The following is a 25509-nucleotide window of genomic DNA, read 5'->3' as shown; positions in this document are numbered from 1 at the left end:
ATCATGAGAGGATCAAGCAAATTTGTTTTCTTAAATAATCAGGGGCAACTGAGATTTATTTCATGATTTTTATTACCATTTCTATATGCCTTCTCATTTAATCTATTAATTATTTTTACCCCCTACTTTCTATGGACTAAATAATGTGATGGTTGCAATCCATTGATTGAGAACTTCATCTGTTAAAGTACGTCCTCCCTGTGCGTTATATACGGTACACCCATATTTTAATGATGATTAAAAAAAAATTCTAATTATGTCCTAATATTGCCAGTATTATAATAATATCCCTGTTAGGTCTAGCATTATTGTCGAGGTTCGCATTCATTTTCTATGGTTAACGGGTGAGCCAATAGGATAGCGTCCTGTTCGTTATATTTACCCTAGTCAAAGATGGCCCCCATAGAGCCTGATGAAAAAGCATGCATGCTTTGAACGTGTGCCCCTCCCCGTTGACCTCACACCTGGAAGTGACGCCATCCACCAATGTGCTCTACGGAACGCTGTCCTCCTCCATCCACTGAGAGCGTTTGGTTCCCCCACCGCTGCCGATAGAGGCAAGGAGATACAGAGAGTCCGTCTGTTAACATCTAGGCACTAGCAGCTCCAGCAGTACCCGGGACAGAGCAGATGAATAATTATACAGATAAGCCCTACATTTTAGCTCCTTTGTGAGTGTTCTTATGTTCTTTTGTAACTTTTCAATAAATATTCATTCTGCTACTCTTAGAAGGCGCTGCTTTTTTTTCTCTCTTGCTACATTACAGAGCCACCTTCTATCTGCAAGCTGGCAGCCATCTTTTTTGAAAGTTTAGCCTATATATGGAATATCCATTCCATTCACCTTCCCTTTTATGGTAGCAGCTTTTACAATTATATCCAGAGTGCGCTCAATTAACCCTTTGATTTCTGTATCTCTAGTTCACCCATCTTGTCCGTGCTCTTGACATTGGTGAACATGCCACGTAGTTGAGACCAGTTGCATACTATCCTCTTATTGGGTGTTCCGAGATTGCAACTAGGACTATACTTACCTTGGGTTTATGTGCTTTGGTTACCCTATCACCAATGCCCCCAATACTACCCTCTGGAATATGTTCCGCACTGACTATCTCTACCTCTGGACAAATCCCCCCCCCCCCCCACCTAGTTTAAAAACCCCTCTAACTTTTTGGCCATCTTCATTCCCAGCTGATCTGCACCCTTCTCATTTAGGTGCAGTCCGTCCCTTCTATATTACTGGTTATCGACTGAGAGGTCGGCACAGTCCTCCAGGAACCCAAACCCCTCCTTACTACACCAGATCCTCAGCCACTTGTTTACTTCCCTAATCTCACTCTGCCCTCTGGTGTGGCTCGATGTACAGGTAGTATTCCTGAGAATACTACCTTGGAGGTCCTTTTCCTCAATTTAGCTCCCAAGTCCCTAAAATCGTGCTTTAGCAAACTCCATCTGCCTCTGACTTTGTGATTGGTGCCAATGTGCACCATGACCGCTGAGTCTTTCTCCCCCCCCCCCCAGTAATCTGTCCACAAGATCCGCAGTGTGCCGAACCCAAGCGCCCAGTAGACAACATACAGGTCGGCGCTTCAGGTTTTTTTTTTTTTTTTTTTTTTTACAGATTGCACTCTCTGTCCCTCTAACAATTGAGTCCCCTACCACCAGAATCTCTTTACTTTCCCTTCGCTTCCCCCGCACTCTCACTGGATGAGTTCTTCCACCGGCAGCTAGGAGAGTCCCTCTGCTCCAGCAGCGCTGGTCCCTGACTGGTTTCACCAATGTCACTCAATGGAGTGTACTTATTGGGATGCTCCAGCCCTGGATCGGCCTCCCTGGCACATCCCACTCTACCCTTCTTGACTGTCACCCATCTACTATTTTCTAGTTCCTGCACCTTTGTCTCCACCCACCCCTGTGCTGGCCCCTGCCATCACCCGCCGGGTACATTCCCGGCTCCCCTTTGGTTTGGGGGGGTCTTCTCAGTGCTGATAGTTGCTTCCCCAGATTCAGAACCTGGGCTTCCAGGAAAACAAAGTGCTTGCATTTTACACAGCAGTATTCGCCCTAGATCGAATGATCAAGAAACGCATACATGCCGCAAGATGTACACCGAGTCACCTCTCCACACCCGCCGGGCATCGTACCTATTAATTTAATGAGGATTGGGGCTTATACCCTGTCCAAATTACCCAACAACTAGCTTCCTGACACTACTATTCAACAAGACAATACACAGGTACTTACGGACCTACGATGTGACGTAGCAGATCTCAGAAAAAGCCACAGATGAACAATGTTACTACAGAATTTTCCAGTCCTCACTACATATTTAATTGAGACACTTCACTTCCTCAGGAATAGAGGCTATCCAGTCTATCACTTACTTAGGCTGCATTCACACTACATGGTTTTGATTCGCGGGCAGATTTGCCACGAATCTGCCCGCGATTTGACAGCACTGAGGTGTAAAGGACAAAATGTGGGACGCCATTCATTTGCATGACACCTCAAATCACAGTGTGGGTCTGCCGCAATTGTCCCGCGATAAAACGTGCAGCAGTCGCGGAACGCATGTCGCCCCAAAAATAGTTCAGGAGCTTCTTTTGGGCGACATGCGCCCTGCGATGTGGGTTTCCACGATTACAGCACGATTTATCACGCAACAATTTTTGCAGCAGACCCGTACCCCGCTTTGAGATGTCATTCAAACAAATGGCATCTCGAATGAGAGTCCTGCGTTTTGTCATTCACACAGTGCTGTCAAATCGCAGGCAGATCCACAGCAAATCTGCCCGCGATTCAAAACGTGGTAGTGTGAATGTTTACATTTTTACTTTGCACTGAAAAGATCAAACACAAAGTTTGCTTTTACAATCAAAGTCTGCAAAGAGTGTATAGCTTCTCAGGTAGTGAATGCAGAAACCTATTTTAATAGATACTGTGATATTTAGTGTTTAGTGGTTGAAGTTGATGCAATTTTATATCATCTTTTTAATTTTCTCCAAGTTCCCCTTTGTCAGCAAATAGGTTTAAGGCTGCATTCACACCTAAGAGACAGCCGCGTACGCGTGTAGCGGCAGATTTGCCGCGATTACAAATGTTTCTTTTTTTCTAAAGTATTCCCATTGCTGTCTATGGGAAAACGCGCCTGTCGCGTGAAAAAAAGGGTCCGGGACTTTTTTTCAGGCGACAGGCGTTGCGCGTCTATGAGATGTGAACCATCTCCATAGACGGCAATGGAAATTCTCCCCTCTAGCGACAGAAGCGTCCCACGTCGGGCGTTTTGTCGCTTAGGTGTGAATGGGGTCTAATACATTTTGCATTTACAGACTGTCATAAAAAAAAAAGCCAAGATTACTTGTATTGAAATCGAAAATGTATTTCTCCACAGAACTAATATATACAGAGATGAATTAGAACTTGGTTTTATGTACTTTTACTGCTTGTTTTTTTTTTTTTTTTAAAGGTGTATGTAACAACTTACATCTGCATGATGTGGACACAGGTTCATTTAATGGAGCAAACTGCAGTAAACTATGGCAACTATTCAGTTAACCTTTCAGTCACTTGACTTCAATCAATGTAAATCAAATTGCTGTTCATTACTACACTGTGTCCTTCAGCATTGCTCTGAATCTGCCTTACTGAATATGTCTGCATGATTTTTCCCATAAAGCTTGCTCATGAAACCGAAATTAGGTTTAAATGGTTCAAGAGATACAGGATATGGTGCCCAGGGATACAGGTGCTAGTTGGAAAATTGGTGCGGCCATTACTGAAATTCAAAAAAATGCTAGTTACCTGGCATTTATGGGTTAAATACTGTCTGAATCAGTAAGTTGGAAGAAGCATGCAACAACTGACATCAGAACTCTGAATACTTGTTTTAAGGTAAAATCACTGACGTCATTTAATTAGGAAAGCCAAGCAACTATTATTTTCAGAAGAAAGTCAGCAATTAAAGCCCCCATAATTCTCTTTGCAACGGCCAAGCTCGTCTTTAAACTTTCCATTTTTAATACACACTGACTGGGAAATTTTCATAAGTGTATACAAAAAATGCTCATCAATGTTTAAGACATCACCTCCTGATAATCAAATATTGCTGCTTTATTGGTGTGCCCTTTGTTACTTGCCTAGTCAAATGAGTTCTACAATACTACATGACAATCTATTGCTGCCAAAACAATAACATTCTTTACAAAAAATATATACATATATATTTCATCTTTTTTTAAAAGATGCAAGCATTTACACAAAGTGTATACAACAAATTAAGACAGACTCATCCATTGGGATATAGCTATATTAGTTGTTTTGGGTCATCTGTTGCATAACAACTGCAAAAAGACTGAGCATTTGCAGGTATTCATCTGCTCCATCCACCAAACATTTGTCAACTTCCTGCCAAGAAAATGTACATAATTAGTAATAGTCTGCAGTAAGATAGCATATAGAATTTCCTCCTGCATGAAAAAGGATGACACTAGTAGTGAGATTTGTATCCTGGAGTGCAACTCTCTTCCATTTTATACTCTTTATTCATTTTTTTCATCATTAAAAAGTAAGTTACAACCATATGTGTTCATATATTTCTCATTTTTTATATACCAAAACATTTTCAATATCCCATACTTTCAATCTATTGCCCCCCCCCTGCTCCTCCCTCCCCTCTACTGTCTATGTTAGTGGGTTTTCTTTTACATGGGATATCCCATTTTTTCCAACCAAGGGTTCCACATTTTACCAAACTCCCTGATGTTTCTTCTCTTAGTGTAGACTACCTTATCCTTCCATATTGTATCAGTAACTGCCTTAACCCATTCTCTTACTGATGGGTGGAGTGCAACTCTTAAGGCCGTTTCACACTGCTGCTAAACCGAAATGCACTTATAAATAAAATAAGAGTTTCAGACAAAAACTTTATCCTTTCCCATAATTCACAGGTTTTACTTGTACCAAGTCTCGATATAGCAGTGTACAGTATATAATAGTTGAACTAGTATGCTCTTAAGTCTTGACTGTACATGTGTCTTGTCTTCTGCCCAATTAAAAATTAAAGCTCACATCCAGCTTTACTGTCACTTCAAGACCGGGTTATTTCACCCCCTCCCAGTCCAGCGATCTGAACAGTATTGCCGACTTCACTGATACTGTTGACATGACACTGGTCCTGGAGTAAACTGTTCTGGTGTCATTACCATGAGGCCTAAAACTCATGGATAATCTCATTGTGGGATGTTTCTGTCCTAAACTCTTGAGCATGGGCTCTGAGAGAAAGCACTTTCTTGAAGAAAAACCTTTGCTTGGGATGTGTCCAAGACTGACCCAAGTATTCCAGGCAAAGAGAAGGCTGGGGGAGCAGATTTATTTTTAAATTGGAGAGCATCTGAATTGTCCTGTGGATATTTGCTGGAAGCTAGTAGGGAGAGAAAATCTTCAGAAGGTGGTCATCTAGATCAGGGGTCGTCAACCCCGGGTCCGCGGCCGCTGCACTTCTGCAGCCCGCGGCACTCTGCCATTCGGACCACGATGTAGGAGACTTTTCTTCCTCCTGCCGTCGCTCTGTAATCCTCACAGAGCCAACAGCGGGAGGCGAAACAATTCTGGGTGGAGCTGCCCGAGGTTATCAAACAGGCGATTGGCTGCTAGGACTAGTAGCCAATCACCTGTTTGTTACCTCGGCCCTCCATCCAGAACTGTCCCGCCTCCCTCCCTGCAACTCCTCTCCTGTCCCTATCCAGACATGCTGTGCCTCCCTCCGATCTGTCTCTGGAGTGTGGGGGGGGGGGACGACGACTGAGGACTGGAGTGTGGGGGGGGGGGGGGGAATGAGGACTGGAGTGCGGGAAGGCGGGGGGACCGAGACTGGAGTGGGGGGACTGAGGACTGTAATGTGGGGGGGACTGAGGACTGTAATGTGGGGGGGAGCCGAGGACTGTAATGTGGGGGGGAGCCGAGGACTGTAATGTGGGGGGGGGGGAGGAGGTAAGGACTCTAATGTGGGGGGGGAGCTGAGGACTGTACTTTTGGGGGGAGCTGAGGACTGGAGTGTGGGAGGAGCTGAGGACTGGAATGTGGGGGGGCCTGAAGAAGTTAAATTGGGGTGACCAAGAACTGTCATGTGATGGGGGCTGAGGATATTACAGTGGAGGTTGGGAATGTAATGTGTGGGGGTAGGCTGAGGACTGTAATGTGTGGGGGGGGGGGGACTGAGGACTGTAATGCGTGGGGGGGGGACCGAGGACTGTAATGCGTGGGGGGGGACCGAGGACTGTAATGCGTGGGGGGGGACCGAGGACTGTAATGCGTGGGGGGGGGACCGAGGACTGTAATGCGTGGGGGGGGACCGAGGACTGTAATGCGGGGGGGGGGGGCCCGAGGACTGTAATGCGTGGGGGGGGGACCGAGGACTGTAATGCGTGGGGGGGACTGAGGACTGTAATGCGTGGGGGGGACTGAGGACTGTAATGTGGGGTTATGATATAAATAGGGGCAGAGGACAGTACTGTTAATGGGGGAGCCCAGAGTATGACAACACTACCAGTGTCAGGGTGAGCAGGGACTGACTGGGACACATGTGCACAGGCACTACTTTCATCTGTGGAGGGGGGCTATACCTTTATCTGTTGGGGCCTTACCACATCTGGTGCCAGGCAGCGTGGCAAGTGACACGCTCATAGCTCCCACTGATTCTGCATTATGGTGGGTTTAACTTTTTTATTTATTACTACAATGTAATAATAGAAATAATGCGCTGACAAATTGCCCGCAAAAAAACGCTTACCCCCCGCATGCAATCCCCAACCTCCCCCCAACCGGGCCTTGGCAAAATTTTCTTCCACGCAGCCGGTCCCCGGTGACAAAAAGGTTGGGGACCACTGATCTAGATGACTTGGGACCTAGATGCCCCGAGTTTTGAGCAGAGGTGCAAGGACTTTTTTTGCATACTCTGGATACAGATGATAGGCCAAAAGGCAGGGCAACAAACCGAAAGTAGTTGTATGGCAGTGCAAAAAATAAAATCGCTGATGAGGTGGATAAATGGGAAAATGCAGAAAAGCATCCTGGATGTCTACAAGGTCATGAATTCTCCTTGTCTCAGAGATAATCACAGACATTCCTGCCTGTGACATCACTTCCTTGAAAAGTAATACGTGTGAGGCATCATACAGGCGGCTTTAGCTGTCCAGGCTTTAAGCCACAAGATTCTGCAGGCATGTGAATAAAACATGCAGGGCAATAACTTCACATCAGGATATAAGAATTTTACAGAAAGACCTGAATAAAATAATGGAGTGGACAACTACATGGCAGATGAGGTTTAACGTGGAGAAATGTAAAGTAATGCATTCGAGGGCAAAAAACAAATGCAAACTACGCACTAGGGGGGAGAACTACGCACTAGGGGGGGGGAGAACCGCTGGGGGAATCAAGGTCTGAGAAAGATCTGGTGGTTCTAGTAGATGACAGACTAATCAATAGCATGCAATGTCAAGCTGCAGCTACCAAAGCCAGCAAAATTTTAACATGCATAAAAAAGGGGCTATACTCCAGGGACAAAAGGATAATCCTGCCACTTTATTAAACTCTGGTTAGGCCACATCTGGAGTACTCTGTCCAGTTCTGGTCACCTGTCCTCAGAAGGGATGTACTGAAACTGAGAGTCCAAAGAAGTGTAATGAAATTAATAAGGGCCCTGGGCGACCTAATTTACGAGGAGAGACGAGCATTAAATTCATTCTCGCTGTAATAGACGCTTGAGAAGGGACACGATAGTGATTTACAAATATCTCAATGGTGATCCCAGCATACGAAAAAAACTATTCAGTCTCAGGGAGAGGACACAGGGCCACAATGAGATTGGAGGAGAAGCGGTTTAACCATAAGCTGCGCAGGGTTTTCTTTTTACTGTCAAGGCAATAAGGCTGTGGAACTCTTTCACTGACGGTGGTGGCAGCGGGGACTATGGATATTTTTCAAACTCTCTGGGATGCGCATCTTAAAGAACACAACACACAGCGATATGGGAAATGATTATAGACACCAACACACGTACACAGGTTGAACTGGATGGACTATTGTATTTAATTCAAGCTACCTACTATGCAACTATGAGATTAGGGGCATTCCTGAAATGTATCGCATGATGCGATCTATGCAATCCACACTAAAAAGCAGAGCAGAAGGTAATTGCTGCAATTCCTCTGTTAAAGCACCATTCTGAAAAATAGGGTCATGTTCAGTGTTCTGGTCCAGTTAGCTGCAGTTTGACTGCAATTGCAACAAGAGCTGGTTACAGGGCTGGTCTTGACAAAGCAAAGATAGAAAAGTTTGAGAAGCTCCTAAAGGCTATCTGCAGAATCTTTGAAAGAGGGAACATATTCAATAGGTACAGTGAGATGTTTAAGACTGAAACAGTAGGATCAACTACAGAAACCACGGTTTATAAACTTTTTCCAATGGACAGAGCCCAGCAAAGATTTTGAGTGAAAATCCTTTCTGAAGTAATCCAATTATCATCGATCGGTTTAAAAACAGGGACATTTTTGAGGGTTTTACGGGTCTCTTTGCACCCAAAGAGGCATGGTGAAATGGAGAAGAATCAAGCTGCAAAATGCCAAGGCTTTGGGGAACAGCAGCAGTCAGCTTTTCCACATTAGCATGTAAGTTGCATGAAGCTCCCTTTCCAATAATAAAGCAATCTGGGTGAAAAATAAAAAAATCTGCAGCTTCTTCCAAAACAGCCACAGTGTACTTTTTAATCCCACCTGTTCGACTCATCCTGGGCAGGCATATCAGGATCTGATGCTGGTATAGTAACAGGAAAAGGGTCGTTGTATTTTTGAGCCCTGGCCAAAGATGGCTGTATTAAAGCCGGTTTTTCCAAGGAATTGTGACAAATGCAGAAAAATAGGATTTTTGTACTCACCGTAAAATCCTTTTCTCTGTTCATGGACAGACAGCTCCAAATAATCTTCACAGTAGGGGTATGTTCCGTCTATCAGGAGAGGACTAGGCAGACATGTTAAATGGTTAAAAAAACATGTAATACAGCAAAGCCGAACAGCACCACCCAGGGGGCGCTCCTCTGGTCATAACCCCTCACTCTGCAGTCAGCAGCTCAGTTCGTCTAAAAGCAGTACAAACTTAAAAAGGAGGGGTGGGTGCTGTGTCCGTCCATGAACTTCAGAGAAAGGGATTTTACGGCGAGTACAAAAAAAGAGATTTTTAATACAGCTTACCTGTAAAATCTTTTTCTTGGAGTACATCACGGGACACAGAGCGGCATTCATTACTATATGGGTTATATGGAGTACCTTCAGGTGTAGACACTGGCAATCTCAAACAGGAAATGCCCCTCCCTATATAACCCCCTCCCATAGGAGGAGTACCTCAGTTTTGTAGCAAGCAGTATGCCTCCCAAAATGGTCCTCAAAAAAGAGGGGTGGGAGCTCTGTGTCCCGTGATGTACTCCAAGAAAAAGATTTTACAGGTAAGCTGTATTAAAAATCTCTTTTTCTTTATCGTACATCACGGGACACAGAGCGGCATTCATTACTATATGGGATGTCCCAAAGCAATGCTTACAATGAGGGGAGGGAGAACATCTCCAAGACAAAAGGATTTAATTTAGAGATATACTCAAATCATAATAAATCCAACTTAGTTGAGAAAAATAATTTTAAATTTAACTCAAAAAAGAGGAGCCCCCGGAATCCGAGGGTCTCAAACTGCAGCCTGCAGCACTGCCTGCCCGAAGGCAGTATCAGTATTCCTTCTTACGTCCAACTTGTAGAATTTTGTAAACGTGTGGACAGAAGACCAGGTTGCCGCCTTGCAAACTTGAGCCATAGAGATCTGGTGGTGTGCTGCCCAGGAGGCGCCCATGGCTCTAGTAGAATGAGCCTTTAATGATACTGGAGGAGGCAACCCTTTCAAGCCGTAGGCCTGAGTGATTAATTGCTTAATCCACCTAGAAATGGTGGACTTTGCAGCTGCCTGCCCCTTCTTGGGCCCATCCGGTAGAATGAACAGCACATCTGTTTTCCGGATCTTCTTTGTAGCTTTAAGATAGGCCTTCATGGCCCTGACAATATCCAAGGTATGCAGCAACCCTTCCTTTCTGGAAGTAGGTTTAGGGAAGAAGGATGGTAATACCAAATCCTGGTTCAAATGAAAACTGGATATGACCTTCGGTAGGAAGGAAGGATGAGGGCGGAGAACGACCCTGTCCTTATGAAAAACAAGATATGGTTCCTTACAGGATAAGGCCGCCAGCTCCGAAACTCTTCTTGCGGAAACTATGGCAACCAAAAATACTAACTTCCTTGTCAGTAGAACCAAAGGAATATCAGCCAACGGCTCAAACGGTTGTTTCTGTAAACTTGACAGAACAAGATTTAAATCCCACGGACAAAGCGGGGATTTAACTGGAGGTCTAATACGTAAGACCCCTTGAAGGAAGGTCTTAACCAGCGAGTGGGTGGCCAGCGGCCGCTGAAACCACACTGACAGAGCAGAAATCTGTCCTTTGATTGTGCTTAATGCCAATCCTTTATCCACTCCTAGCTGGAGAAAACTTAATACTCTATCGATGGTAAATTTGCGAGAAAGCCATCGCTTGGACTCACACCAGCCTACATAGGCCTTCCAGACCCTGTAATAAATCACCCTAGAGACCGGTTTCCTGGCTCTGATTAGGGTAGAGATTACTTTCTGAGACAGACCTCTACCCCTGAGAATCAGGGATTCAGCTTCCAGGCCGTCAAATTTAGATGCCGTAAGGCAGGGTGGAGGATCGGACCTTGCGATAGCAGGTCTGGCCGTAGAGGAAGAGTCCAAGGGTCTCCCACTACCATCCTTAAGATTAGTGAGTACCATGCCCTTCTGGGCCATGCTGGAGCTACCAGGATGACTGGTATGTGCTCCACCCGGATCCTGCGCAGCAGGCGGGGTAGTAACTGGAACGGGGGAAACGCATAAAGAAGTTTGAACTGATGCCAAGGGCAAACCAACGCATCGGTTCCGCAGGCCATCGGATCCCTTGAGCGGGATATGAACCTGTCTAGTTTCTTGTTGAGTCTCGATGCCATGATATCCACGTCCGGCACTCCCCATCTTTGGCAGAGTGCTTGAAAGACTTGTGGATGCAGAGACCATTCCCCCGGCCATAGAGTCTGGCGGCTTAAGAAGTCCGCCTGAAAGTTGTCCACTCCTGGAATGAATATTGCCGATATGCAGGGCACATGAGCCTCTGCCCATAGGAGAATCAAGCTCACCTCTCTCTGAGCGGCTTGACTCCTGGTTCCCCCTTGGTGATTTATGTATGCCACGGCCGTGGCATTGTCTGATTGAATTCTCACCGGGAACCCCTGCAATTTTGACGTCCAAGCCCTGAGGGCTAGTCGAGCAGCTCTGAGCTCCAAGATGTTGATGGGCAACTGCTTCTCTGGCTTTGCCCAAGTACCTTGGCGAGTGCAACCATCCAAAATTGCTCCCCAGCCCGTCAGGCTGGCGTCTGTGGTCACTATCTTCCAAGCCACTGGGCTGAAAGACTTCCCTTTCAGTAGATTCTGAGGGTCTAACCACCAACACAGACTTTGTCGGACTCTTGATGAGAGCGGCAACGGGATATCCAAGGCCTGTGGCCTTCTGCTCCATGCTGACAGGATGGCTGCCTGTAGGATGCGAGTGTGGCTCTGGGCGTATGGTACCGCCTCGAATGTGGCCACCATCTTGCCTAGTAACCTCATACATAGGCGAATAGTCGGTTCTTTCTTGCTTAGAACCAGTAGGATTAATTCCTTGATGGCTTCTACCTTCCTCAGAGGTAGGAACACTCCTTGTTGTTCTGTGTCTAATCTCATGCCGAGATATTCCAACTGCCTTGTGGGCTGGAAAGCTGACTTTTCTCGATTTAGGACCCAGCCGAACCTCTCGAGGTATTGGACCGTGAGGGCCACTGCTCGCTCCAAGCCGGGAGACGAGTGGTCTATGACTAGGAGGTCGTCCAGGTATGCTAGGATCGTGACCCCTTGGATCCTTAGCTTGGCTAGGATCGGAGCTAGGACCTTCGTGAACACCCGGGGGGCCGTAGCCAACCCGAAGGGAAGCGCCACGAATTGGAAGTGACGCGAAGCCACCATGAAGCGTAGATATCTTTGATGTGGCTGATAAATTGGAACATGAAGGTAGGCATCCTTTATGTCTATGGACGCCATGAAGTCGTCCTTCTGGAGTGTGGCAGCTGCTGACCGCACGGATTCCATCCGAAATGAGCGGATCTTTAGATATGCATTTACCATCTTTAGGTCCAAAATTGGCCTGACATCTCCATTGGGGATGATGAATAGGTTGGAGTAGAAACCCAGCCCCTGTTCCAGGCTGGCCGGAATCCGAGGCGGATCGTTTGGAATCCTCGACTCCTGGAAATGAGGAGGAGGAAACCTTAGGAAATCTAATTTGTAGCCTGTGGCCACGGAAGACCGTACCCACTCGTCGGGAATGCTGGCTTCCCAAATCTCTGAAAAGAGTCGCAGCCTTCCCCCCACCTTCGTGGGTGGGGGCGCCCCTTCATAAGGTTGGCTTGGGGGCTGGTTTTGCTGGTTTGCGAAACCACTGCCTTTTGCCTCTAACAGCCTGTCCTTGTGATCTGCTGTTGAAGCCGAAGTTTGCTTTTGCAGGAGGCCGTCGATACTGCTTGGCATTAGAGGGCCCCTGCCCAGGGGAATACTGTCGTTTAAACGCAGGCCCCTGAACCTTCTTCTTAGTTGGCAAGAGAGTACTCTTGCCGTTTGAAATGGTCTGAATGTATTTATCTAGGTCTTCTCCGAAGAGTCGTCCTCCATGGAAGGGGAACCCTACCAGGAGCTTCTTGCATGGGGGCTCAGCCTCCCAGCTTTTTAACCATAAGAGTCTTCTCATATGGATAAGGGATAACGATAAACGTGACGCTTGCTGGATAGAATCCTTGATTGCGTCTACCGTAAAACATATGGCCTTAGGGACATCCGAAAATTCTTCTGCCTGCTGGGCAGGAATAAGTTTAAGCATCTGCTTAAATTGATCCGATAATGCTTGAGCGACCCCAATCGCAGCCACAGCTGGCTGTACTACTGCCCCTGCAGTAGTGAAGGAGTTCTTAAGTAGTGCTTCCAAGCGCTTATCAACTGGATCCTTGAACACCTGTATGTTTTCTACAGGGCATGTTAACGATTTGTTAACACATGAGATGGCTGCGTCCACTGCAGGAGTAGCCCATCTTTTGGAAAAATTTTCTTCCATAGGATATAGGACAGAGAACTTCTTAGGTGGTAAGAAGATCTTATCTGGCTTGTTCCAATCTTGGAACAAAACTCCCTCTAATAGAGGATGGATCGGAAACACAGCATTGCTTTGAGGCGCCCTCAGTGAACCCAAAGCTGAAACCGTCGATACCTGGAGATCTGGTACTGGCAAGTTGAATGCCCTATGGACCAAGTCCGACAATCCTTGAATCCACCAGCTCTCCCTCAGGGAGACTGCCCCAGACTCCTCTGTATCCGGATCTTCGATCCCTGAACCTACTTGGTCCTTGTCCAAGAGGTCGTCCAATTCCCCTGAGGAAAGGACCTCCTCTTCTGAGGGTCCGCGCTCGGGCGACGGAGATCTATTCCGCTTACTGCCCCGCATAGCTGCGGCTCTCATTTTTCCCATGCTTTTCTGCATCTCTTTTAAAGAGGTGAGTAATACCTCCTCCGTGACCATCTTAGGGTTGGACTGACCCGCGTCAGCTCCAGCCCCAGATCCCGATGGCCCCAAGGCTCCCTGTGGGGAAAGCAGCGGCATAGCATTGTCCGAGACCTCAGACTCTCTGGGGGAATCCCCACCTCTTGTACCCTTGTTTTTTGATGCCATGGTACAATACCGAGGTACACCTGCTACTTATTGGTACCTGGGACTTATAAATAGTTAAATGCCCAAACACCTGTTTGGGGGATAAAAAATGCTTCCTCTCCCCTAGATGACACTTCTCTTTTTTTTTTTTTTTTTTTTTTAAAAATCTTTTTTTTTTTTTTTTTTTTTTTTTCAAATCTAGGAAAGAAAAAACAATCTGTCCCCCTGAGTAGTATTGCAAGAAAAACTATGAGATGGAAAAGAAACAGCCTATTCCTAGGCTTGAAAACAGTCTTTCTGAAGACTGCAATATTCTTTCTGGCCACTGTGTGTCCTCGGCGCCCCGTGCTTGCCGTTCTGGTCTTTCCTCCTCAGTTCCAAAGTATTGAATGAGCTATATGGAACAAACAAGGAAGGGCCGCCCCTTCCTTAAGCCACTGACCCGCCCTTCCCCCCCAGCAATCTCAAACAGGAAATGCCCCTCCCGACAGGGGGGGGGAGGGGTGGGGTTGGGAGGAAGGGACCTCTCTGCTCCAGCAAACTGCAGCCATGAGGAGGTCAGCGTTTTGCCTGCTTTGCAGGCCGTGAGGAGGAAGACTGAATGGAGCATCGCCTGGAGGCTTGCAGGTAAGCACAGCTCTCTGACACACACATATATTTTTATATAACACAGGCCCCACTCAATGCTTTTCCAACACTACAAGGGAGGTCACCTCTTATGGGGAATAATACATATAGAGCCATCCTATCTTTATGATATGTGACTAGTTTGCCAGATGCAGTGCATAACTTTAGGCATGTCCCCTGTGACCCCCCAGAAAAAACCTGCTAAGAACCAAGTTCCGCAAGTTTTCCCCTCACTTACCTGCTCCATGCCGCAGGACTTTGCCAAGCAAGAGGCCCAATCTTCCCCCATCTCGGTGGGGATGTCTAGACCTTCAGGCCCTGGGTTCCTATGAAGGATCCACTGTCCTGGGCCCATATAGCACTCTGGCAACAGAAACATTAGGCACCCAAAGGTTTCTAAGTTCTGGGCCCAGGGTCCAGCTCTCTAAAAAGAAAAGCATTATGGGCTATACCCCAAGGGTTTGGGGTCCGGTTACTGACCACTTTAGCGCTGAGGCTTTTTTGGACAGAACCGGTTAGCTCACCTAATCCCAAGGATGTGGAGGCAAGCTAAACCATGACTAACACCTAAGACACTGGCGGAAAAACTGAGGTACTCCTCCTATGGGAGGGGGTTATATAGGGAGGGGCATTTCCTGTTTGAGATTGCCAGTGTCTACACCTGAAGGTACTCCATATAACCCATATAGTAATGAATGCCGCTCTGTGTCCCGTGATGTACGATAAAGAAATCCTATTTTCTCTTTCGTTCATTGACGGACACAGCTCCAAATAATCTTGGCAGTAGGGACGTCCCCAAGCAGTGTCAAAAAAAGAGGGGTAGGCACAGCAAGCAAATCAACTTCCACCCAAAAACAAACAGTGCTCCTCCTCAGAGGAGTTGCAACCTTAAACAGCTGCCTGCAAAACTTTGCGGCTGAAGCAAGCATCTGCCGATGCATGTACATCAACCTTGTAAAATTTAGTGAAGGTATGAACGGACTGTGAGACAGACTCTTGATGTCGGAAGGCCCAGGAAGCACTTATTGCTCAGGTTGAATGCGCCAAGACAGGAAAGGGAGGTGCCCGCCCCTGTAGGGCATAGGCCTGAATCACGATCTGTCTGATCCACCAAGAAATGGTGGCTGTCAAGACCGCCAGACCCTTCTTTGGACCAGTCACCAATACAGTGAGTCTGACCTCCAGAACGGAGCCGTAGCAGAGAGATATACTCGCAGGGCTCGAACAACATCCAAGGAATGTAGAGCAACCTCTTTTGGATGCGACGGCTGAGGACACAGGGATGGAAGAACTATGTCCTCATTAAGATGGAAGTCCAAAACAACTTTTGGAAGAAAAGAAGGCTGCGGGTGTAGCACCGCCTCATCCTTGTGGAGGATCAAGTAGGGGGACTTAAAATAAAAAAGTTCTCCCAGGGAGCCAAGTCCTTCTATGCTAGGCAGAAAAAAAAACTGAGCTGCTGACTGCAGAGTGAAAGGTTATGACCAGAGGGCTGTTCGGCTTTGCTGTATTACATGTTTTTTAACCATTTAACATGTCTGCCTAGTCCTCTCCTACGGTCAAGATTATTTGGAGCTGTGTCTGTCCATGAACGAAAGAGAAACTCTACTTTTGTCAGGTAGGCTCCACTTGTTCCGTGCTGAAAATAGTGTCACAATCTGGAGACAGGCTCAGAGGCCAGCAGCTATAGCAGTAGCGAGGCACCAAACGATCAACTGGATAAGTACAGAAGCTGGACAACCTGGCGGATGACACAAGTTCTCCCGAGTCCAAGTACTAACTGATGTTCACCAGAGCTTTTGATGGTGTCGATGGGTTTTCTGAGTGTTAGTACCAGGTCGCTGTGCTCAGGATCGCCCCATGAGGAGGTAAGCAAGCTGGAATCCAGGAGCATGTTGGATAAGCAGAAGCGTAGCCAGAAAACAGGACAAAAAGGTCAGTAATGAGTGGTTGTACATTGGGATTAAGCAGAAGCATAGACAAGGAATAAGCCAAGGGTTGGTAACAAGTGGTAGTGAAGTTAAGGATGGTGGCAGGAGTGACCAGAGCGAGATATTGGCTGAAAAGAGCACAATAATCTGGTAAACAGGAAGTGCAAAAGCATGGCTTTAGTAGGAAGTTCATGGAAGGAGCAAAGAGTTCAAGGCAGGATCATTTAAGGACGTATCCAGGGAGCTGTCCAGCATTTCAGGTGGCGCAGCAAGAAAAGTTACTGCCACACTCAGCAGAGGTCCTGGGTTCGGGTTTAAGTCCAGGCCCTAGCAAAAAGTAGAATCAGATGCAGAGACCAGTGTTCGATTCGACGCTTGCTGCAGTGCATGGGGCACTGAGGTCGAGCATTGTGTGGGCCTTCGGCAGAGCACATATTCACCTGTGGATTTACAATAGATCCCTTTTGCCTGGTCTGCCTTACAGCTACATTATATTCTGAAAAGTATTGGGCCACCTGCCTTTACCCCACATGAACTTTAATGGCATCCCCGGTCTTGGTTTGTAGGGTTCAATATTGAGTTGGCCCACTCTTTGCAGCTATAACAGCTTCAACTCTTCTGGGAAGGCTGTCCACAAGGTTTAGGAGTGTCTTCCAGAAGCGCATTTGTGATGTCAGGCACCGATGTGGATGATGTCTCCGCTCTACTTCATCCCAAAGATGTTCCATCGAGTTGAGGTTGGGATTCTGTGCAGGCAAATCAAGTTTTTCCACCCCAAAAATCGTTCATCCATGTTTTCATGGACCTTGCTTTGTGCAGTCTTGTTGGAACAGGAAATGGTCATCCCCAAACTGTTCCTACAAAGTTGGGAGCATGAAATTGTCTAAAATGTCTTGATATGCTGATGCCTTAAAAAGGTGTTGTAAAGCATTTTTTTTTTTTAAATAACAAACATGTTATACTTACCTCCACTGTGCAGCTCGTTTTGCACAGAGTGGCCCCGAACCTGGTCTTCTGGGGTCCCTCGCCGGCTGTCTCGGCCCCCCCACAAGCACTCAACACCTTAAGTGTTGAGTTCCTGCTGGCACGCTCCCGTGATACAGCCAGCGGCTATTGCTGCTCACTGTATCACTCGGCCCCCGACGTGCCGTGTCATTGAATATGATTGACAGAAGCGCGAGCCTATGGCTGCGCTGCTTTCAATCCATCCAGTGTAGCCAATCAACGGCCAGGCTGAGCGGCGAAGAGGATGTCGGGGCGAGCACGGGACTCTTGAGGGGTCAGGCAAGTATAACGGTTGTTTTTGATTGGGATATTTTTGGGATGTTTTTTCACCTTAATGCAAAGGATGCATTAAGGTGAAAAAACATTTCCCCCTTCCCCCCTGGAAATGACGTTCCGGCCAAACCGTAAGTGCCAGTACGACTGGATAATGCACTAGGTCGGTGCGCCCTCCCTCTTTTGTTTTTTATTTTCTCTTAGGTAGGAGCCTAGCAAGTTGCACTGCTAAAAGTACGAAATGCTTGTTTTTGCTGTAAACTCTGAGGCTGATTTGCTTTAGATTGGCTGCAGCTACATAGTTCAATATGTAAACATCTTGGAAATCTATAGCTTAGCCACCAACACACAAAGCATCAAAAAATCAATAAATGTTAATATGTTATTAATCTTATGCATTCAAAATGTTATGTTTAACAAAAAAAAAAAAAAAAAAAAAAAAAGAACAAGTGCAATAGAAGACTTACACCAAGTTTCTCTGCAATAGCCGCTTTCTGTTTATCGGTGAGGTCCTCTCGTTCAAGGATGAGATCATGGAGTTGGTTTACAAGCTGTGTTGCTGCGTGGCCATTATTTATCAGATTCTGTGAAAATTATATTTTTTTAAAAGTTCCAGTTAAAAATAGGACTTGTTTTTAGGACAATTTTTTACAAATAAATGCTAAAAAGGGGTTTTCGACACAATAACAGGTGCTCTTACCAAAACCACAGTTTCTAGTTTCTCAAATAATCCACTCTGACAAGCAGCCAGCACTGAATCAAGTGTCTCTTTAGAGATCACCTGTTAAAATAAAATTGAAAAATGTTTTGTTACCATTTATTATATGTAAATGTGTGATACAAAGAAAATTATTGAACAATCACACGAGGAGACACCAACCATGTTGGATATAGTGGGGAATGTTCAAACCCTCTGCCAGGTTCTTTTCACTGTGTCCCAACTTCCCACTGTGATGGAGTTGATAAAATGATTTTATGTCTATGTTATCTCTCTCTTTTAAAACACTCAAATATTGTTGTTCTCTTTTCTTTTTAATTTCTTTCTTGTTGCGATATCGATCTATCTATATATGTCCATCTATATATAGAGATAGATAATATATGCCTTAGTGATCACGTGAGAAACAGTAATATTTTCCTTGACTGAAAACTATGACAGCGGTATTCAAAACAAGAAACATATGTCTCTCCCACTCCCCACTCCTTGACCCCCTCCCACCATGCAAAGAAAGATGGCCTCCATATCCTGGAAGGCAGCCTTGTGGCAAAGAACAGATGTCGATAGGAAAAGGACCATATACAAATGAACAAATCATATACACACATATGTGATGATGTTTGCTTATGTCACTTTGTTAATATAAGGGGCTGTGACCCTGAATAAACTCCAGGGTTCCTGTTGATGAGGAAAAGCTTGCACTGAACCAGTGTGTCCCAGTGTGATTATTTTGCATGCATGCATTCACATCACCTTAGATTTGAATCAGAGTCAGAATAGAGTATGTATCATGGAAATGGACCAGGGATAAATCTATAACACCACCACAAACTGTATCAATGACAAGGAAGGACAGACAGCAATAATAAAATTACAGTGGGTCGAATTAATTCCCCCCACTATACAAAAAAAAAAGAAAGTTTTTACACCACGCACAAATCAAAGTCACAGTCAGCAACATAACAGTTGACTATAAAGCTTTCAATGGGAACATTCTTACAGCGGAATACCAGTCACTTTGCAGTGATTTTGTCTCCCCCCCCCCCCGATTCATGTCTGGGTCAGAAAGTTAGGCCACAGACAGCAGAAAATAAACTGACAGGGGTTTTAACCCTTCCATACTCTATCCAAAATTAATTAAATAAACCATTTGCAATTTGTTTAGAGATCTATTTACATCAGGGCTCGACAAAATCCGGGCGCCCGGTCGCAATTGCGACAAGAAATTGTGACCTGGCGCCCGCCGGTAATTCAGGCCGCGGCTTCAATTACCGCCCGTTGCAGGCCTGCCGCGATCGCGCGGCGGTGGGGGCGCACAGAGGCACGGGATCCTGCGTCTCCGTGCGCCTCCCACCTCCCTCGACGCGCGATCACGGTGGGCCCACGACGGCCGGTAATTGAGGCCACGGCTTTGCAGCCTTGTGAAGGCCCAAGCTTCATTCTATGACCTGGCGCCATCTGGTGGTGACCGTTGGCATTACAAGTAAAACAGCAGTTCTTAAAGCGTTTTTTCACTGTTTTCACTGCCATCTCCTTCCCTCTAATTAGAACCCCCAAACATTATATATATTTTTTTATTCTAACACACTAGAGCAGGGGTGTCAAACTGGCGGCCCTCCATCTGTTGCAAAACTACAAGTCCCATGAGGCATTGCAAGGCTAACAGTTACAAGCATGACTCCCACAGGCAGAGGCATGATGGGACTTGTAGTTTCGGAACAGCTGGAGGGCCGCCAGTTTGACACCCCTGCACTAGAGAATAAAATGGCGATCGTTGCAATACTTTCTGTCACACCGTATTTGCGCAGCGGTCTTACAATCGCACTTTTTTGGGGAAAAAATACACTTTTTTTAATTGAAAAATAAGACAACAGTAAAGTTATCCCAATTTTTTTTTATATTGTGAAAGATAATGTTACGCCGAGCAAATTGATACCCAACATGTCACGCTTCAAAATTGCGTCCGCTCGTGGAATGCCGAAAAACTTTTACCCTTTAAAATCTCCATAGGCGACGTTTAAAAAAATTCTACAGGTTGCATGTTTTGAGTTACAGAGGAGTTCTAGAGCTAGAATTATTGCTCTCGCTCTAACGATCGCGGTGATACCTCACACGTTTGGTTTGAATACCGTTTACATATGCGGGCGCTACTCAGGTATGTGTTTGCTTCTGCGCGCAAGCTTGGCGGGATGGGGCACGTTTTCGGGGCTCCTAACTTTTTTAGCTGGCTCTTAGATTCCAAGCAAATTTATCAAACCCTGATTTACATGATTCTTGTAGATTTGACAGTTAAGCCAGATTTGACAACTGCATGGTGAAAAAAGTTCTAAGCAATAGGAAATTGAGACACATGGTAAAAAGGGACATGCAATACATCATCATCTAATTTCATAAAGCACTTCTTACCCCTGCAATTTCTGTTATCACAACATCTGTAATTTCTTTTCCTGCAGTAAGCCTTGTAGCACTTTGCAGAAAAGTGATGGCTTTTCTCAAGTCACCTTCTGATACTTCAACCAGACGGGATACTGCCTGCAAACAAAATCAGCAAGCAACTCAAGTAGTCTATTAATGCAAAACTCCACGCATAAATAAAGCAGAGAAATATGAGGCCACCATCCTACGCCTAGCTCATCCAAGCAGTGTGAACATCTCACGCGCTGACTTATCCTCAAGAGCTGAAAAGTTAACAGCATACTTTCTATAACCATATTATGATATGCAAGTTCTATTATTGTCATTTACACTAGTATGTTGATAAGCTTGCATGTGTTGAATTGTCTAGACCAGGGGTCTCCAAACTGTGGCCCGAGGGCCAGATGTGGCCCTTTACTAGCCTTTATCTGGCCCTTGGGGCACTATTCCTCCAACTGATATGGGGCACTATTCATCCCATTGACTCCAACAAGGGGGCACTATTTATTCCACTGATAATAATGATGGGATAACTATTCCTCCTACTAATAGGGGCACCACTACTCCTCCTACTGAGACCAACCTTGGGGCCATATTTATTGTCACCGATGCTGAGCCCGAGACATTTGCCATCTCCGCTGGCCACAATTCGGCCCTCCTAAAGCCTTAAGGACACAAAACTGGCCCTTTGTTTGAAAAGTTTGGAGACCCCTGGTCTAGACATTTGTATTGGGGGCATTTACATGTTCTTCTGTGTATCGTTCCCCACAACAGACCAGTGAAATAACACTATACCAGTGTTAAGCCTAACACCAATGGGATGCTTGCTCTCTTCCAGTGACAGAATGGAAGGTTGTATCATCAACACATATTATCATGGCCATCAACTCTGTTACCGATTACTTGTGGAAACATTTTCAAATATAATCATCCCTTTTCATCCTATTGAACAAATAATTTACAGTCGAACTCTAAAGGAAGTTAGGAGACAAAAGGCCACTCACAAGCTGGAGCATCGGGTATAAGAGGTGGGGGAAGCTGCGGGGGAAGTGTGTATGATTTTTCATATTTCCCCGAGTTCAACTTTATTGTAACCACCACATGGTAAAAATTCAGAGAAAGACATACAGAGTTTTTTCCTGTATAAACAGAATAGTTACCTCATTTGTAATAAGCACATTTTCTTTTGTGCAGATATCCAGAATTCTTTTTGTTTGTATTTTATCAGCAAGTGGTTTAAAACGAAACTTGGAGCATCGAGAGGTTAAAGGCTCAATTATTCTAGATGAAAAAGAATGGGCATATAAAAAGGCCAATGGTAAAACTGGATAGTCCCAACATTAAAAACATACAGTCACAGGGTATTTTCAGCAGAGTTGAGAGCAGTGGTGATCAGCATAATAGATACATTACTAGGCTCCTCAAAGTACTGCCCCATACATCATCTAAGAAAACATAATATTTAGATTGTTGGAGAATGCTACAGATGTGAATGGAAACAGACTGAAAAGGACAGTCAGAGACTGAAATGTTAAATTGAACTGCTAGAGATCATTGTCAATACAGCCCCTTTTACAAATCAATCCGGCATCTCCACTACTGGCTGCTAAGGCCAAATGCTACAGGTTCAGCGTCATGGTTCTCCAGCTAAGTGGACTTACCCTGCTGAACACACAATAGAATCTCATCCTCCCGAGTTCAGACAGTCTCCAGATGTCTCTAGCAACACAAGTGTCAATACTGACTAACTTTTACCTTCAAGATTACAATCACTTTTTAAGTAAGAGAGAGGCAAACGATCACCTTGTAAAACAGCCCATTCAGTTTAAAATAGAAATAAAAAGGCATAACATTTTTGTATAGATATAAAAATACATGATAAATAACCTTTTCCCTTTTTATAAGTGATCACATTCCCTCTGTTTGCAGCTGCATAAGAGCTGGGGGACTAGAAGCAGCAGCACACTGATCTTCCCAGTGAATTGCTGTGCAGTGGTAGCATGTCAGAACAAGTCTGATCATTGGAGGACAGTACACTACAGAGCTAGAGAACTGTCCACAGGTGCTCACCTGCTTAGTGTGGTCAGATTAACAGGAAAGCAGAGGGACTGGCAGGAACACCAGGGATTTAACAAGGAGAACAGGATACTTTCTTATACAAGTACATGGTACAACAGGCACATATCAGGAATATGAAGTGTTGGGGTAACAAACAGTGTAACTTCAGTATGGCTTAGGCTGCATTCACACCTGCAAAATCATCCACACTCCAACTGGATGGGAGAACCCCAAAGTGGGGGTTCCCATGATTAACCCAGAGGAGTGCCAGCTCCCGAAGTTAATCACTTATCCAGGTATCACATGCAAGAGGCCACAAATAGCTGCAGGAGCCGGGAACCTCACATTGCTTTTAATGAGTTTGCCTTCTGCAGCCAATCACAGGAAGCCGTGCTGGGGTTCTCACATCTAATCTGAGTGCAGGTGCAGTCGCAGGTATGATGCACCCTTACGCTTCATACACACCATCAGATTTTCTTCAGATTTTTGTCTTCAGATTTACCAAAACCATGTAGTGTAAGGGCCTGCCTGATTGCATACAAATTGAAACTCTTAAGATTTGACCTCATATTACATGGTTTTGGTAAATCTGCAGAAAATCTGATGGTGGGTATGGGGCTTTAGTCTGAACAAAGCAGGGAAGGGAGTAGAAGTGGGCTTATTCCTCTGACTCATTCAGCTGTGTGTGTATAGCGCCTAATAGCCAAAAAAAGATATTACAAATTAAAGGCTAGCTAGGCAAATTACAAGCCTACAGCGCTACCTGTTGCCTGGAAAGAGTTGATATGCAATCATTTGTATTTTGAATAGTCCTTAAAGCGGAGTTCCACCCACAATTTAACTTTTTAAATATAAATACCCCTGTAATACACAAGCTTAATGTAGTCTAGTAAAGTTAGTCTGTAAACTAAGGTCCGTTTTGTTAGGTTGTTACAGCATTTAGATACTTTATAATCTAGAAATAGACCGTGGCCATCTTAAGTCTGGGCATCATGAAGCCAGACTGTATGACTTCCTGGATTTCAGCCTTGCAGATCTCGCACATGCTCAGTGCTGCACAAGCAATGTAATAGGTTTCAGTCAGGTTTCCTAAGCAACATGAGTGTCAGGTGAGGGGTTCTGCCGCCGATCGCTGAAAGTAAATGACAATCAATGACATCGCCCATCGCGGGACATTACAAAAAAAATATATGCCAAATTCGTTTAAGGGGACTGAGCAGCAGGGGATGAAGAGGAGTTGAAAAATAGGGTGGAACTCCACTTTAACAATAGATTAAATGCTACACATATTTTGTTTAATGGTTTTACTGTCAAACACCAAAGGAGTGATTTACTAAAGTAACAGGAAGCAAGACTAACTTGTTTTGTTTAACTGAATACTACATTCCAAAGCAAAATTACTATTATTACTATTTTTAAAGTAAATAGGTTCACTTCACTTGGAATCACCTCACGTGGTTTCAGTTCAATTTAAAGTGGTTCTAAAGGCATAATCTAATGCATTCCATGCATCAAGATTAAAAAAACCTTCTGCAAAGCAGCTCCTCCCACCTTACTGAGCCCGATCTCTCCATCAATGTGCACGCTGTCAATCATAGCGAGTGAGGAGGGAGCAGGGGACAGGGAAGGGCCTCACCTGTGTGTGTGTCTTATGGACACGCAGTGCCCGGCTTGGGCCCCAGAAGAGGAGGATCGGGGATGCTCTAAGTAAGCAGGTACTTCTAAGAGGTTTGTTAATAAAAAAATAAATTTAAAACCTGTAGATTTACAATAACTTTATTAAAAAACACCCAACATGTCTGAATTAGGTCACGCCAAACAATTCAACAAAAAAAGTAAAACATATTTAAGAAAAATGAGCCATGAGAAAATCAGTTGCTGATGTTGAAAATCTTTTCCTACTGAAAAAGCTAGTTGCCTTGCTGTCCAGTTCTTTAATTCTTTGACCCAAAAAGGGTATGCAGATCAGGACATCCGGACTTACCTCCTAATTTTCCTTATTTAAATACGTGTCCCAGGCCAGTGACCCAGAAAGTTTTAAAGCATCAGCAGGATAGCCAAGCAACTAGCATTTTCATAAGAAAGGCCAGTAATGGGAACCATCCCACCATTTCTTTTACAAATGGTTTACTTTGACAGCCCAAAAAATACAAACTTCCTGCCATTTTCATAGCTCATTTCAGAATAGCTAGGTATCTGCAATTACATGTTGCTGGCACATTCTTGTGATAGAAATACATCTATATTTTTACCTGCTGACATAATTGCAAATGAGGCAGAATCGAGTTGTTTTAGACTCTTTCTCCATGGTGCGTCGCAGCGCAGCCTGTGCTGCTGATGTCATCGAGTCCGCTTCATCCAGAATAACAATCTTAAATGGGGGGCAAGGCTTCCCACTACACACAAACACAAAGCATTTATGACTAAACACAGGAAATAGGAATGCAAGAAAAATTTATTATTTTTTCACTGCTAGAACAGCAGGGGCAGTGTTATTGGTAATTAGCATAAAGTAATAGGGGCAAAATATAGTAATGAAACCTGTTCTGCATCAGTATACTTTTTGGGCTCCCATGAAAACAGGGGTAGGCAAGGCATAAAAGA

The 25509-nt window shown here is 45.0% G+C and overlaps 1 protein-coding gene across 4 annotated transcripts in view; it reads right to left on the bottom strand.

The window, feature by feature from the left end:
* Window positions 1-3358: 3358 nt before the first annotated feature.
* RFC4 (replication factor C subunit 4) overlaps window positions 3359-25509 on the bottom strand; it is a 45914-nt gene continuing 23763 nt past the window's right edge. For all 4 annotated transcript variants that reach the window (XM_040349454.1, XM_040349455.1, XM_040349456.1 and 1 more), the window contains exons 6-11: window positions 25158-25301; window positions 22008-22128; window positions 20839-20964; window positions 18415-18495; window positions 18182-18298; window positions 3359-4404 (exon numbers count right to left, since the gene is read on the bottom strand). In XM_040349454.1, coding sequence (XP_040205388.1) covers window positions 4309-4404; window positions 18182-18298; window positions 18415-18495; window positions 20839-20964; window positions 22008-22128; window positions 25158-25301 — 685 coding nt within the window. In that variant the 3' untranslated portion in view covers window positions 3359-4308. The remainder of the gene's footprint in view (window positions 4405-18181; window positions 18299-18414; window positions 18496-20838; window positions 20965-22007; window positions 22129-25157; window positions 25302-25509) is intronic.

Source organism: Rana temporaria, chromosome 4 (assembly GCF_905171775.1).
Source record: "Rana temporaria chromosome 4, aRanTem1.1, whole genome shotgun sequence".
NCBI classification, from domain to species: domain Eukaryota; kingdom Metazoa; phylum Chordata; class Amphibia; order Anura; family Ranidae; genus Rana; species Rana temporaria.
This window is presented reverse-complemented; position numbering and strand designations above follow the sequence as displayed.